Source organism: Dermochelys coriacea, chromosome 2 (assembly GCF_009764565.3).
Source record: "Dermochelys coriacea isolate rDerCor1 chromosome 2, rDerCor1.pri.v4, whole genome shotgun sequence".
Lineage (NCBI taxonomy): Eukaryota > Metazoa > Chordata > Testudines > Dermochelyidae > Dermochelys > Dermochelys coriacea.
The window spans coordinates 26,354,004-26,371,107 of NC_050069.1; the positions used below are offsets into that span (position 1 = coordinate 26,354,004).

Here is a 17,104-nt window from a genome sequence, read left to right on the forward strand (position 1 = left end):
GTTCCTGCTTTCTGAGGCTTCCTTTCTACCATTATACTAGATAAAGATTCTGTTAGGATAACTGTCATAGTTGGGTGTACATCCCTTAACCAGGTCAATTCCAGAAGTATGCCCATCATTTCAGCCATTGTAATGGCCACAAAATTGTTTAGTCTCAGATCTCTTAATTCCAAATTCAAGGATTCAAAAAGCCAGTCCCACTCTACCTGTGCTGTCATCTCTAGAGCCATCAACATAGGTGCCGACTCCATAGGTGCTCTGGGGCTGGAGCACCCATAGGAAAAAAAAGTGGGTACTCACCACCAACTGGCAGCATGGCCAATTAGCTCCTTCCCCTCCCTCCCAGCATCTTCTGCCTGCCACGATCAGCTGTTCAGTGGTGTGCAGGAGGCACGGGGGCGGGGAGAGGAGGCGGGATGGGGGGGCAGGACCTGGAGTCAAGTGGGGGTCCAGCACCCCCAGGGAAATCACAGTCAGCACCTCTGGCCCTCAGTATAGATTTGGCAATGCCGCCCCCATTTGCCATGTATAAACTCATAAATCATAGTCGTAGTACTTGATAGTCCTGCTCTTCCCTTTGCAGCCCCTTCCTGTTACAAACTTTGACTTTATACCAGCCCTGCCTGCTCCTGTCCAGTGAGGCCCCATCCTCAATCATTGCTTTCCTATCAAGTTGCGTAGCCCCTTCCAAGCCACACTAACCATTTCTGCATTTTTAGTTGAATCCCATTTTATTTATTTCAGTCAGTTTCTTTGAGTTGGAGACTCTGTTGTCTCGTAATCTAATCTGCAAAGATCTGTGATCCTTTCAGGTTAAGGTTCTTCATAAATCTGATTAACTGTATTCTCCTTATGTTTAATGACAATACCAATTTATATCAGCCTCACTTAAGACTCACCCAACACTTTCTTCTACCTTGACACTCAATGTTGTTTTATTTATATTCCTTAACTTAATCCACATGTCTTCAGTTCTCCTGTGAGTATGTCATGGAGAACCATATCAAATGTCTTAGTAAACTCTAGAGCTACTGTGTGCAGTGTTTCCTTTACCCTCTAATCTTTTTATCCTATCAAATACTTTAAGACAAGCGTGATCTGTTTTTCATTAACTCTACCTTTTATCAATTTATATTTCTCAAGGAGCTTAGCGTTCATTCCTTTATTAATTCTTCCACCAATTTTCCAGGTATTGAAGGTCTGTAGTCTCCCTTTTAATCCTCAGGAACTTCACCTGTCTTCAACAAAATCTCAGAATTAATACCCAGTGCTTACAGTATTATTCCTCCTTGTTCCTTGAACAATGGGTTGTGTGAATCAGTCTTCCAGGTGCTAATCAGGATCAAAGTTAGTACTTGAATTGGAGATCTCTGAAGAACCCTGGGTACTGTAGGAAGTATCATCGTTAATTCTGTGCTTGGTACTCATTCTTCTTAGGGTCTTTCTACACAGTAGCTGGAAGGCTGCCTCCCAGGATGGATAGAAGATACACTAGCTCGGCTCAAGTTAGTGTGCTAAAAATAGCAACATAGGCGGTAGCTTGAGCTAGCCACCAGAGCATGTACCAGAGAGCTCGGGGGTTGTACTTGGGCAGTTAGCCCAAGCTGCTGCTTCTGCTGCCATGGTGACTCAGCTATTTTTAGCACAGTAGTTGAAGCAGAGCTAGCACACTGGGAAACACCCTCCCAGCTGCTGTGTAGACATACCTTTACTACTGAACCAATATTCCAACAGGGTTTTGGGGTGCCCCACCATCTGGAAGAGCAGAGTCTTTCCAGTGAGATGTAAAATGGGGTTCTGACTACTTGTATTAAATATTCATGCCCTCTTTGTAAGGTACAAAGTGTGGTACGCTGATCAAATTTTCAGTAAGGTAATTACACTTCCTAAAATTCCCATTAGAGTTTCTGTAGGATATGGCATTTATCTCTTGTTGCACTAAACTGTTGAATTGTACTGCTGTTTCTGGTTTACCACAAGATCAATCTTTCTTTTGATATGTTGGCACTTCTGTTTCCAGTTCTCTCTGGAACCAGGATATAATTACACAAAAATGAAAAATACCAGGGGATTTCCTTCCAAATTACTTTTGCTATTGGATGGGAAGAAATATTATTTTTATACTATGCGGACTCTAAATCACTTTTATTAGCTCAGTCATAGGATAAGGAAGTCTTAGGTGGGGAGAACATTAGAGATTCAGTGGATGAGTTGTAGGAAATCTTGTAGTTCCTGATTTTGAGCAAGTAGTGAACTAATTTCCAAAAAAAAGAGGGGAATTTTTGCAACATCAACGAGCAATTGGTGCTGATTCTTTTTACTTAGCTCATTATTTGCCAGCATGTGTTATCATATGAGGATCTAGTCTTAATGTAATCTTGTAATTTTTTCTTTCTTCCAAGGTGTATTGAAGACCTCTAATATTGACAGCTGAGTTTCTTCCATTATATACTTATCGATATGTCACCTTAGCAACAGGTGTGCCCTTAGTTTCCTATTTAACTTTTTACTTGTTAGGTCAAGTGTCAACACTACTGGCAATATTCCTTATTCTAATAACATAACTCACCTAATGATAAAAATATAGACAGCAGCTTTAAGGGCAGTATGGTGAAATGCATGAATAAAATACTGTGTAGGTTTTCTGAATGTGCAAAACCTGCTGGAAGGTTTGCTTTAGAATTTGGTTTGTGTCTTGGGGCATGCGAGTTTGTATTTTTTCATCCATCTAGTCTTTCTCTAGTTCTTTTTTTGTTTTTTCTCTTTCATCCCAGACCACGCTCAGCGTTGATACTCTGTCCATCCTCTCTGACCACCCCTACACATGAAGACTCCCACCCAATTATCCCTCTGTCCCCTCCCCAGATCCTCCACCCTCACTCCCCCTCTATTGATTCTCCTTCCCCATTCCCTCTTAACTCTTTGCCCCCAACTGCCCCAAAACAGATCCTACTATCCCCAGTTTGATCTTCCCCCAGATCCCGAACATTTCAGCAATTCCCACCCCTACTGCTCCACCCCTTCCTTGTGGAGTAAGATTCCCATGGTTGCATTGGGTTGCCCAATAAGGAGAGGAACCATTCTATGCTAGGCAAACTCCTCCTGAGGTTCAGAGTGTGTCAGTGAGTGCAATGAAATAACCATTTGTACCTTTCAGTATTTTCAATGTGAATTTATTCTGATCTGAAAAAATGCATTTTACATAAAAAAATAGGACCATTTTTCAGAATGGACTATAACTCAGAAATGATTCTTTACATGGAAAAACCAAATATTGTGGATTAACTTGTTTTCAAAGTCTGACAGAAAGTTTCAAGATCAGTATGGAAAACATCTGATTTTTTCCCCCCCGCCACTCACCCCCTAGTAATTGTGAAAGAAATTTTATCGTTTCTGCAGTTCAACGAGGATTTTGGATAATGATACTTTTGAGATTTGTAGTGCAATAATTCTCAATTCCGCAAGGGGGAGCTTATACACAAGCTAACTAGCTGACTTCAAGGTGCTGGTTTGGGCTTTCAATAGGCTGTATTTTCAGGAATGCTGTCAGTTTTATAATAAAGTATTGGAATTCTGCTTTCCACTATGAAATGCAATTCTATGAGAGCTATAATTTATTACAATAGACTCACTTTATCCTGACAGAATATGAAAATTCTTGCAGTCCTGGGTTTGGTCACGTTATACAGACCAGTTAAGGTTGTATAAGGATTGCCATTCTTACTCCCTGCTTTCAGTTCTTTATAGCTCCTGGAAACCATCACCTGGTGGGCTGAAATGTTCCATGTCTCTGTTTGAAAGCAATTCTGTTTGTGGAAGTTTGAAATGAAAACAGCTGAGCCTTTTCTTGAGCATAGAGAGAGGAGAATAGAGGAAAAACACTTCCCCCTCCCCCCTCATTATAATAAAAATAAATAAAACCCAGCTCTAGCGCTGAAATAGCTGGATTTAGAAAGTTGAATTGGCAGGGCAATAGCCCTCACTAAAGAGAAGTGCATTTGAGTGTTCTGGTGAAAATGATTTGTGATTTGGCATAGTTATGAGGACTGGCTGAAAGTCCTGCAATATGTATGCGTGGTTCATTTGGCACTGAATTTTCTCCCTGTGCTCATGGAGTGCACCTTTAACAAAAGCCATGCTGCCTAGGAGTGCAAGGATTACTTACCCGCACGGTGAAGCATCCAGCACCTTCCATTGAATTCAGTGAAAAGATTTCCTTTTGACTTCAATAGGTTTAGGATTGGGCCCAGAGCAAACAAGACAGGACTCTCTTGCTAAGCCCCTGCCTCATTCAGAGCTTGACCTGCAAAGGTCTAAGTACCTTCTGTGACATGCTTATCTAGTTGCTCTGATCTTGGAGATGCTAGCAATCAGCAGGTTGCTGAGAAAGGCTAGTTGTTCCTTCTAAGTGCATCCACCCAAGCAGGGTTACCCAGCACTCAAAAGGGGCAGTCCTGGAGGTAGAGTTTTAGTATGTTTTACAAATCTGGGGCCTGATCCAAAGCCCATTGAAATCAATGGGAACTTTTCCAGTGACTATAGTGGTTTTGTACCAAATGCCAGCTATTTAAGTGTGATCTTAAGCAACTAATGCAGGTCCTTAGCTTGATCAAAAACAGTTAAACCATGTTCTAACCAGTAGTACCCCCTTAGGCCAAATGTATGCAGACAATATGGTGGCTGGGCTTTGATGTGTTTCTCTAGTGACTAGTAAAATATTTGCTACCAGATGAAGGACTTAAACTAAGTAATAAAGTGGTATGGATCTGAGCTTTGTGGCTGAAAGTCACCAGTTCTATTCTTGCTGATGACCTTGGAGGGAGATTCACTGATTAAATCCTGCTGATCAGTGTAACATTGCGGAGTTCATGGGTAGCAGTAACCTCCTATATGAGAGTACAGTACAGGGCTCTTTCCAACTCTAGTGACTGCCAAATCATACACAAACATAACCAGTTGCATGTTGGACCTCCGTTATACATTGTATATAACCTGTATGTTAAGAAAGTTACAAGATGCCAAGACTACCCCATTCACCCAGACCTGAGATACAAAACCCAAACCCAGGGAATTTTCTGTGCATATTAGAAATAAGGAGACTGTAGAGAACTCTCACTTGAACATTGTAGACCTGATTGCAATTATGAATTTTGTGGCCTACAGCTTCTGCAAACCTGCTCTGAGTCACAAACCTAAAAACATGGTATGGGCAGTATGGTAGCACAGGGAATTCCATACTCATTCACAATAATGGGAACCTTTTGGAAAAGAGGGAACCTATACAGGAAGGATGGGCTCCGCCTAAACCAAAATGGAACCAGATTGTTGGCACTTAAAATTAACTAGGTTGTAGAGCAGTCTTTAAACTAAGGGCTGGGGGAAAGCTGACAGGTGTGGAGGAGCACGAGACCTCCCTTAGAGGAGTATCTATTCATCGAGATTCTCTATATCCTTGTAAGGAGGTTAGGATGGAAGATAAAATATGGGTAGGATCTGATAAGAAACAGTTAAATGAAAGAGTTCCATTCAGTTATATCCCATAATGGCAGACCGTTTAAAAAGTGACAGTTTTTTAAAGTGTTTATATACAAATGCTAGAAGTCTAAATAATAAGATGGGTGAGCTAGAGTGCCTTGTATTAAATGAAGATATTGATATAACAAGTATTGCAAAAAATTGGTAGAATGAGGATAATCAATGGGACAAAGCAATACCAGGGTACAAAATATACCAGTAGGTCAGTACAGGTCGTGCTGGTGGGGGAGTGACACTATATGTGAAAAAAGCGTAAATCAAATGAAGTAAAAATCGTAAATGAACCAAACTGTACCATAGAATTTCAATAGATAGTAATTCCATGCTCTAATAATAAGAATATAGCAGCAGAGATATATTACCGACCACCTAACCAGGGGGGTGATAGTGACTTAAATGCTCAGGGAGATTAGAGAGGCTATAAAAACAAAAAAAAACCTCTATAATAATGTGTTCATGTCACCTCAGGATGGGATGCAGAGATAAAGATTCTTGACTCCTTAAATGACTGCTTCTTGGAGCAATTAGTTCTGGAACCCACAAGAGGAGAGGCAATCCTTGATTTAGTCCTAAGTGGAGCACAGGATCTGGTCCAAGAAGTAAATATAGCTGGACCACTTGGTAATAGTGACCATAATTAAATTTAACATCCCAGTGGAGGGGAAAACACCACAGCAGCCGACCACAGTACCATTTAATTTCAGAAAGGGAGACTACACAAAAATGAGGAACTTAGTTAAACAGAAATTAAAATGAAGAGTGCCAAAAATGAGATCCCTGCAAGCTGCATGGAAACTTTTAAAGACAACATAATAGAGGCTCAACTTAAATGCATACCCCAAATTAAAAAACATAGTAAGGGAACCAAAAAAGTGCCGTCATGGCTAAACAACAAAGTAAAAGAAGCAGTGAGAGGCAAAAAGGCATCCTTTAAAAAGTGGAAGTTAAATCCTATTGAGGAAAATAGAAAGGAGCATAAAAATCTGGCAAGTGAAGTGTAAAAATATAATTAGGAAGGCCAAAAAAGAATTTGAAGAACAGGTAGCCAAAGACTCAAAAAGTAATAGCAAAATTTTTTTTAAGTACATTGAAGCAGAAAGCCTGTGAAACAACCAGTGGGGCCACTAGATGATCAAGATACTAAAGCAGCAGTAAAGAACGATAAGGCCATTGCAGAGAAATTAAATGAATTCTTTGCATCGGTCTTCACGGCTGAGGATGTGAGGGAGATTCCCAAACCTGAGCTATTCTTTTTAGATGACAAATCTGAGGAACTGTCCTAGATTGAGGTGTCATTAGAGAAGGTTTTGGAACAAATTGATAAATTAAAGAGTAATAAAGTCACCAGGACCACATGGTATTCACCCAAGAGTTCTGAAGGAACTCGCATGTGAAATTGCGGAACTACTAACTGTAGTTTGTAACCTATCATTTAAATCAGTTTCTGTACCAGATGACTGGAGGATAGTTAATGTGTTGCCAATTTTTTTAAAAGGCTCCAGAGGTGATCCTGGCAATTACAGGCTGGTAAGCCTAACTTCAGTACCTGGCAAACTGGTTGAAACTATAATAAAGAATAGAATTATCAGACACATAGATTAACATGATTTGTTGGGGAAGAGTCAACATGTTTTTGTAAAGGGAAATCATGCCTCACCAATCTACTAGAATTTTTTTGAAGGTGTCAACAAATACGTGGACATGGGGGAATCCAGTGGATATAGAGTACGTAGATGTTCAGAAAGCCTTTGACAAGGTCCCTTAACAAAGGCTCTTAAGCAAAGGAAGCTATCATGGGATAAGAGGGGAAGTTCTCTAGTGGATTAGTAACTGGTTAAAAGAAAGGTTTCAGAGTAGCAACCGTGTTAGTCTGTATTCGCAAAAAGAAAAGGAATACTTGTGGCATCTTGGAGACTAACAAATTTATTTGAGCATAAGCTTTTGTGAGCTACAGCTCACTTCATCGGATGCATTCAGTGGAAAATACAGTGGGGAGATTTATATACATAGAGAACATGAAACAATGGGTGTTACCGTACACACTGTAAGGAGAGTGATCACTTAAGGTGAGCTATTACCAGCAGGAGAGCGGGGGGGAAGGGGAGGGGGGACAACTTTTGTAGTGAGCTATTACCAGCTGGAGAGCGGGGGGGGGCGGGGAACCTTTTGTAGTGATAATCATGGTGGGCCATTTCCAGCAATTGACAAGAACATCTGAGGAACAGAGGGGGGTGGGGATAAACATGGGAAAATAGTTTTACTTTGTGTAAAAAGAAAAGGAGTACTTGTGGCACCTTAGAGACTAACAAATTTATTAGAGCATAAGCTTTCGTGAGCTACAGCTCACTTCATCGGATGCATTTGGTGGAAAAACAGAGGAGAGATTTATATACACACACACAGAGAACATGAAACAATCATTGTTTCATGTTCTCTGTGTGTGTGTATATAAATCTCTCCTCTGTTTTTTCCACCAAATGCATCCGATGAAGTGAGCTGTAGCTCACGAAAGCTTATGCTCTAATAAATTTGTTAGTCTGTAAGGTGCCACAAGTACTCCTTTTCTTTTTGCGAATACAGACTAACACGGCTGCTACTCTGAAACCTGTTACTTTGTGTAATGACCCATCCACGCCCAGTCTGTATTCAAGCCTAAGTTAATTGTATCCAGTTTGCAAATTAATTCCAATTCAGCAGTCTCTCGTTGGAGTCTGTTTTTGAAGGTTTTTTTGTTGAAGTATGGCATTCGGGGACCGGTTGGAGAATGCTTCAGTCTCTCTGGTCACTCAATTACAGACCTAAAAGTAGCAATACTTCAACAAAAAAACTTCAAAAACAGACTCCAACGAGAGACTGCTGAATTGGAATTAATTTGCAAACTGGATACAATTAACTTAGGCTTGAATAGAGACTGGGAGTGGATGGGTCATTCATTACACAAAGTAAAACTATTTTCCCATGTTTATCCCCACCCCCCACCGTTCCTCAGACGTTCCTGTCAATTGTTGGAAATGGCCTACTACAAAAGGTTCCCCCCCCCACTCTCCAGCTGGTAATAGCTCACTACAAAAGTTGTCCCCCCTCCTTCCCCCCCCCTCCTGCTGGTAATAGCTCACCTTAAGTGATCACTCTCCTTACAGTGTGTACGGTAACACCCATTGTTTCATGTTCTCTATGTATATAAATCTCCCCACTGTATTTTCTACTGAATGCATCTGATGAAGTGAGCTGTAGCTCACGAAAGCTTATGCTCAAATAAATTTGTTAGTCTCTAAGGTGCCACAAGTACTCCTTTTCTTTTTGGTTAAAAGAAAGGAAACAAAGGGTAGAAATAATGGTCAGTTTTCAGATTGGAGAGAGGTAAATAGTGGTGTCCCCTAGGGCACCAGTACTATTCAACATATTCATAAACGATGTGGAAAAAGAGGCAAACAATTGAGGTGACAAAATTTGCAGATGATACAAAACTACTCAAGGTAGTTAACTCTTCACAGTTTGCTTTGGACTTACAAGGGGACGTCACAAAACTGGATGACTGGGCAACAAAATGGCAGATGAAACTGAATGTTGATAAATGCAAAGTACTGCACATTAGAAAACACAATCCCAAGTATACATATAAAATGATGGGGTCTAAATTAGCTGTTACCACTCAAGAAAGAGATCTTGAAGTCATTGTGGATAGTTTTCTGAAAACATCCACTCGATGTGCAGCAGCAGTCAAAAAAGCTAACAGAATGTTGGGAATCATCAAGAAAGGGACAGATAATAAGACAGAAAATATCATATTGTCTCCAAAAAAAAATCCATGGTTCGCCCGCATCTTGAATACTGTGTGCAGATGTGATTGCCCCATCTCAAAAAACATATATTGGAATTGGAAAAGGTTGCCCTTTCCTGAACAAAAATGATTTGGGGGTAAGGAACAGGTTCCATATGAGGAGAGATTAAAAAGACTGGAACTTTTCAGTTTGGAAAAGAGACGACTAAGGGGGAATATGATAGAGGTCTATAAAATCATGACTGGTGTAGAGAAAGTAAATAAGGAAGTGTTATTTACTCCTTCTCATAACACCAAATGAGATTAATACGCAGCAGGTTTAAAACAAACAAAAGGAAGTATTTCTTCACACACAGTCAACCTGTGGAACTCTTTGCCAGAGGATGTTGTGAAGCCAAGACTATAACAGAGTTCAAAAAAGAACTAGATAAATTCATAGAGGATGAGTCCACCAATGGCTGTTAGCGAGGATGGGCAGGGATGGTGTCCCTAGCCTCTGTTTGCCAGAAGTTGGGAATGGGCGACGGGATGGATCACTTGATGATTACCTGCTCTGTTCATTCCCTCTGGGGCACCTGGCATTGGCCACTATCAGAGACAGGATACTGAGCTAGATGGACCTTTGGTCTGACCCAGTATGGCCATTCCTATGTTATTCCATTCTGAAGTCCCTGGCTACTGCTACACACATTACGCAACAGAAACGGAGTTAGGGAAATAAAAACTTGTCAGCACACAAATCCATGGCCCAAAGTCCTGACTAAAAGAACAGCCTGCAATGCCCGCTACACTATGTCGGCCTCATGCCCTTCCTTACTCTCTGAGACAGGAAAGAACTCCTATGTTGAAAAAACAGTTACCCAGTAGCCAGCAGAAACATAAAATCTCCACAAACTCAAATTTTGCTTCTTAAATACTATTTTTTTTAAAAAAAGTCAGGAGTGGATAAATCACTGACAAAAGGACATCTGATCTCACTCCACTTTAGAAAATACAGAATAGTAATTCATATGTCATCAAAATACCTTAGTCAAGGGTTCCACGTACTTAAAAAAAAAAAAAAAAAAAAAAAAAAAAAGCAACATCAGTGTAATATCTATACACTCTTCCGTATTGATCATGAAAGGAACCCTGCCGTCTTTGGGATCTATTGAAACTATACTGTGCTCCACACAGGTGGTAGGAACCCATTTACACATAACTGTTTAGGGCTAGATCCTGAAAATAGGTCTATGTAAGTGGAACTCTGTTTACTTCAGTGGGGCTTCTTATGGATACAGTGAATTGCAGAGCTGGGGGCTAAAGCACCACTTAAGGGATTTTCATGAAGATACATTCATTCTCAGGTCTTTGGGGCTGTTTTATCAATAGCGTTATCAAAGTGATTTAACTTATCAAAGCTGTGTTTTCATCTCCATTACTTTGTACTTGTGAATTTGCCCTTTTTCAGCAATTGCTTATGTTTAGGGCTTCTTTTTTCAGGGTTTATTAATTTAATTTTGGGGGTTTATTTTTAGCAATTTTTTATTTCGAAGTAGATGCCCAAAAATTGGGGGTTAGGATGACTTTTTGGTATAATCACATAGTACTTTTTCAAACAGCATGATGATAAAGTGCACTAGGAACCTTTAGTGTGCTCCAGCAGGATCTATACGGACCGATTAATGTACAGCACAGGTGTTTTATTAGTTTTTAACAGTTAAAATCAGAAGCCCTATCTATGTTACATATTGTACTCTACACATTATGTTGTAGCAACTGTTCTTGATCCAAAAGGAGTAGCTATGTGATCTTAAGACTGGCTAAAGTAGTTACTCAAAATCAAAAAGTACGCTTACATTCTCTCTGGTCTGTGTGCGTGTGTGTGTAAGAAGGATATAAAATACATTTTAAACTCTTTATCAAATGGCTTCTGAAGAAGTGTTGATAATTTTTGCTAATTTTTTTATAAGCAGTCGTCGTGACAAATTTTATCTGCAAAATTACATGGTCTTGTACACTGATGGATGGTTTAACAAACACTTTTAATAATTAAATTAGTGCAGGTTAAAAGCTTGATAATGCATTAATTTTCTTTATATAGTTAAGATGTTCACAACACGCTCTTGACATTTCTCCAAATGGCTTTTCTACTAAAATATCTAATTTTAAAGCAACCCCCTGGTATAAAGATGAATAGCACCTGCAACTTTTATCTTAAACTACTCTACCTGTGAACTTGTAGTGTTTTGATATAAACTTCTAAATTACACTCAACTCAGATGTATGCCGTAAAAAATAGCAACTCAAAAAGAGATATAACCCTGTAGTATTAGTTTATTTTCAATAGATTGCCTCCCAAAATGAAAGCTTGCAAGCTGCTCAAATTAGCAACTAAACAGGCACTGCATATAGGAGGAACGATCCATTAGCAAAGCTGAGGCTAACTGCTGTACATGATTTACTAGCTACCCAAACCTCATTCTTGCTGCAGATGAGTAGTTTTCTTAATATATACACACACAGACTGAGCAAACAGCCCCGGTATGAACTAGTACTTATAACACAGGTAGCTTTGCACTCCCTGCCAGTGTTGGATGGGAAAAGTCCATCCACTCTGTCTGATGCACCCCATGTTAATACAATCAAACCTATGGAAGAGTACATATAGGAAACAACATCTCTTAAACATACCACTAATTTGCCTGTGTAATAATTGTACATGTAAGGGGAAATTTCACAATAGCTCTGAGGGCTCAGATTTATTTTTTCATTAACATGTTAACATGTAAACATAACGTTTATTATTTTAATTAACATATTTGCTCATTTATAAATGAGCAAACTCCAAAATTAAACAAAACCAAAAAATACCTCTCAATAATATACCTCTCAAAAAAAAATACCTCCTGTTAGACTCTCCTTGGGACTTTATACTTTTACTTACAACACCTGAACGTGATATATGCTGAGATGATGTCTGTACAAATAAATCTATTACACATTAATCCTGGCGTCTGAAACATGGCCATTAAACATTCAATATTGTGCAATGCTGATGTATGCTGTTAAACCCATCACTCTTAAACAGTTCTAATATACATATCATTTCTATATAATACAATTCCCCCATACAATCAGAGCAGCATTTTAAAAATCTGTCCATTATCCATGTCTACTTACACATGCTTAGTAGACCAGATCAGTGTTTACTGTAAACACTGTATGTGATGTACTTATAATGAGCCAGGTACTGAATCCTAAAGACTTCTAGGCTCCTATAGTTTTTAGAGCTACTGCCAAGGTACATCTGTAAGGAGCACGGTGTGACACAATAAACAACCCTTCTGTTTAGAAAAAAAGAGTATCCATGTTATGAATTGTTTGCACTTTTGCAACAGTGGAAGTGACAATTCTATTGTTACAAAGGCAATGATGAAGAAGTGTTCTGAGATCATCATAAAACCGAATTCCACTGTTGCAAAAGGTATCCACGGTCTTTTCTATACCTGGGATTAGCTCAAATACAACAATCTGTGGCCAGTAACTTGAATAGCTGCAATGGTGCTAAAACCCCAAATGTTGACAAGGAGGAACGTTTACAGAGATTTGTTTCATAGTAGCAGCCGTGTTAGTCTGTATTCGCAAAAAGAAAAGGAGTACTTGTGGCACCTTAGAGACTAACAAATTTATTAGAGCATAAGCTTTCGTGAGCTACAGCTCACTTCATCAGATGCATTTCGGATGCATCCGATGAAGTGAGCTGTAGCTCACGAAAGCTTATGCTCTAATAAATTTGTTAGTCTCTAAGGTTCCACAAGTACTCCTTTTCTTTTAGAGATTTGTTTGATTGCCATTGGGGGCATCTAAAGTTTAGGTCTTTTAGCTGTAACATGGTTTCTCTGCAATCCCACCAAGCAGAGTACTTAAAAAGGTATACTGGTTTACTCCCTTTATTTTCTTTGCAAATCAGAGTCAGGTCACAGCCCTGCATGCGTTGTCAAGGGCATATCAGCAGGACAGCGGAGCTGTGAGGGATGGAGTTTACACACTAGTTTAATATTTATCTTGTCATAAACAGCTGGAAAAATACTAATATTCAAGTGTCTGAGTCAAATTTCCTGCCACTTTAATACTACTGCATAAATTGCAGATTTGTGCAACTGTAGCACAACATGGCTTAATTTTACTATAGCTCCCAGGCTCAGGTTTTAGTTAAGAACTATGCTGAGCATACTCGAGAGCTCTTCCTACTGTGCACTCGGTGAGGTGGGGTCCTATAGAAAAAATAGTATGTAATCAGGTAATTAAAGACTAATCATAATGCATACACACAAAGGGGCTGAATTAAGGTTGCATAGCCAGCCTTAATTCTGCTATTTCCTAACTTTTGAGTGCTTGACTGAAACTTTAACATTCTTCTAACGTTTGTGTGTATGGAAGTTTCCAGCTTTTTTTTTTTTTTTTTTTTTTTTTAAAAAAGCAAAAATTCCATCACGTGGAACTATATTAATGCCCACTTCATTCATCAGCAGGATTGGAACCTTTACTTCACCAAACAAATCTCTTCCACTTGAGCTGACAGAGTAACAGATTACAGGAGTGGGTTGTCATCTTCTGTGTGGGCCTGTCAGTAGAGGGAGATAAGGGATACATTTTTCCCAGTGGATTTCACAGCTATTGGCTGAGAACAGAGGAATGTTGAAATTCAGGAATCCTGGGTTCTGTTCCAGGTTCTGAGAGGAGTACACTCAAATGGTTGAAAATGCATCTGCTTTTGTTCTCCTCCGCTCCCTGCCACTCCAACCTCGCCCCTTCTGCCCCAGCCTCTTCATCCCGTGCTTGTCCCCTTCTCCTCCCCCCGGCTTCCCCTTGCAGTTCCACATTCCATGTCCCAGTCTTCCCCTTGCCACTGCCTCAGGCCTGGTTCCTCAGCCCTCTGCATTCCGGTAGAAATGCTCATCCTGCCATCCTTGCTGCCTGGGTTCCAGCAGTGGGAGCACTGAGACCACAGAGGACTGCATTTTCCTGCTCCATTGTTCTTATGTCACAGAGGCCCCTGGCTGACCTGGAGGAGAAATAGCAGGGAAAATCCTCTGCAGTCTTGGACTGGAGCATGTACAGAATAGATGGGAATCTTTGGAGAATTTAATTGCTAAATTCTAACAAGAATCCACTGAGTATGTGCAAACTGAAATTTTTCAAAGGCTTGCAACTTAGCCAGATTTGAGCAGCTCCTCACTGGGATGGGAAAAGGCACACCCATGAAAGAAAGGTGACATCCTTGCCCAATTCAAACCCCTGATCCCAAACATGGAGCTTCTCAACAAAATGTCTGTAAGAATTTTTTTTAACATGAGCAAAACAACATATTTTTCCCTAACCTCATTCTGAGAAACTATTTCTGCTAAAACTTAAAAAAGTAGACATCTGATCAATAAAAAATCAGCTTAAATGCAAGTTTGGTGAAATCATAAGCAACTGAAAACAGACTGCTAATGGAAAATGTCAGGCAACCCTAATTATATGTGCTACTAACTGAACTGCCTATAATATATATAACATGGGATATATGGTATATATGTATGTATATATGTGTGTGTATATGTAATTGTTATGACTTTATTTTCTCTGTAGTGCACCTTTCTACATCTAAGGAGAATACCTGTCTGCAGGGCAGCTGCAATTACACGAGGCAGAATGTTACAGAAAGACTCGTACTGGGCTCTCATCAAACCATTAATTGCGTTCTCCCTTGTTTTGTTTCCCTTAATCTATTTTTTTTTAAAAATAAGTCATTCAGACTGGAATTATGTATCAGACCGCTTGATGTATGAAAAATGTAGCACCTGAAAATTCATTTTTTACTGCTCAATCTATAGTAGGTACATTTTTATGTACTGTAAATAGTGTTAGTAGACTCTTGCACACAAAAAGACCTAAAAGATGTACACTATCTATGTGCCTCTGAAGTGGTAGAAAAATGTAGGATAATTGTAAGTTATCATTTGAGAAATATTATGTGGTCATGTCACTAAAACCTGTATTATAGAGTTGAAGTTGTTCATGAAACCTTAACTTTGGCATTCCTGACTTCTAAGAGCTTAATAGTGCAACTTATCACTTCCTTTGCACATGTTGTGTAATGGTTATTCAGTCACAAGCTGGTGAAGATAGTTTTTGTACTGGGGTTTTCTTTTTAAAATACTACCACCTCAAAATGTTTGTCTGCTTGGTAAGGAATGTATGTGGGTTATAAAATTACTCAGTTAAAAATGTAATTAAAAATAGACTCTTTAGGTCACTTAATGTCATAAATATTTGTACATCCATCAACTGGCACCAATGCCAGCATTTCAACAAGTGCTCATTTGAGTTTTCGAGTATGTGGCTTTGCTCATGTCAATGAGTGTACATGCACATTTTCTTTGTGTGGTTTAGGAGGTTCCTCTCACATTTTGTCCTAATTGTAGCCTATAGTGATGGTACTTGTTTATGTTATATAGAAATGTGTTGAAATGTAAGTAGGCCCAAAAATCTATGTCCTACACAAATGCTTGACAATAGACAAGTGAGGCCTGGTAAAACTGAGTTTATTAATGGGAGCAAAAATTGGAGATAAATTAGGACATAATCCCATGTCATGTTGTAATCATGTTTTGGTTATAACTGGTTTTTACAAGTGTTTTAGATAAAATGTTAATATATTGATAGTTATTATTGTGGCATTTACACAAATGTTAACTAAGATTATACTTAATGTTAAATAGCCAATGAGAAAGTAGAAAATATTTAATTGTGGTAAAAAGGTAGATTTAATGGTAATTAATTAAGAGAAGTTATTATAGTTGATTATAAAAAGGATAGTATGCTGATTTTAGATGGGCGCACCCATCCACCATCAAGGTATTGTTAGAGAAAGGATTATATATTCGTTCTCCTCATTCAGGGATGGATGAATACATCATTTCATCTGAGTATGTGAATATAAATGCAGTGTATGGTTATATTGAATGCCTGTTTGCTTAACTAACTAATTTATATTAAATAAAATCCTTAATTTTATCACTCATTGGGTCATTTACAGTCCTCTATTGAATTAAATGATCTGTAACCAGCTTGGAGGCTTGAACTGTAAAGAATTCGGTTTGGTTTTATTCCTTATTTTTAAAATACTAATTGGGGCACATCAATCAAAGGTTATATACATTAACTTAATGATCACGATGGGCTATGTTTATTAGTAGATTACTAGAAATTAGTTAAATTCTGACCTTCACAGTGCATCTGAAATCAACTGTCTTGACCGTTCTTTATTGTGCTGAAGTTGATGGATACCTGGCTTGCTTTTCACTGTGAGATAAAGAATGCTTTGACTCTTCACCAGATACGTTTGAGGACTGGCTTTTTGTTTCTGATTCTTGTATCAGAGATATTGTTAGTTGTCCATAAACCATCAGTTACAGTATCTGAGCATTTGCTACTTGTTCTCAAATTCCAGATGTCAGAAAGGGTAATTTATGATCAGAGGAGATGTAAACTAGATTCCTTCTTTTCCTCAGAACTCTCACAAGAAACCAACTTTTTTTTAAAAAAGGGGCAGGGGAGGAGGGAAGAGATAGTTCTTTTCATCCCATTTTAACACCAGAGTGAATTTTTCGGTAGAGAACCATTATTTACATATTCTTTACGTAAGCAAACTCTTAGTAAATGACACCTACTAAATCATGCCCAGGCTATTCCAGACTTGGAAAAATTGTTAGGAGCTGTTACACCAGTATGATCACCCATCTGGAAGGAAAAAAAGTC

At 39.0% G+C, this 17,104-nt stretch overlaps 1 protein-coding gene across 10 annotated transcripts in view; it reads left to right on the top strand.

Annotated features, from left to right (window-relative positions):
- SAMD12 (sterile alpha motif domain containing 12) overlaps positions 1-17,104 on the top strand; it is a 248,251-nt gene that overhangs the window by 91,275 nt on the left and 139,872 nt on the right. For 3 of the 10 annotated variants that reach the window (XM_038392681.2, XM_038392683.2, XM_038392680.2), the window contains one exon: positions 14,933-16,360. The exons of the other annotated variants lie outside the window; for them this stretch is intronic. In XM_038392681.2, coding sequence (XP_038248609.1) covers positions 14,933-15,132 — 200 coding nt within the window. In that variant the 3' untranslated portion in view covers positions 15,133-16,360. Of the gene's footprint in view, positions 1-14,932; positions 16,361-17,104 lie in introns of those variants that run through there. 10 annotated transcript variants of the gene reach the window in all.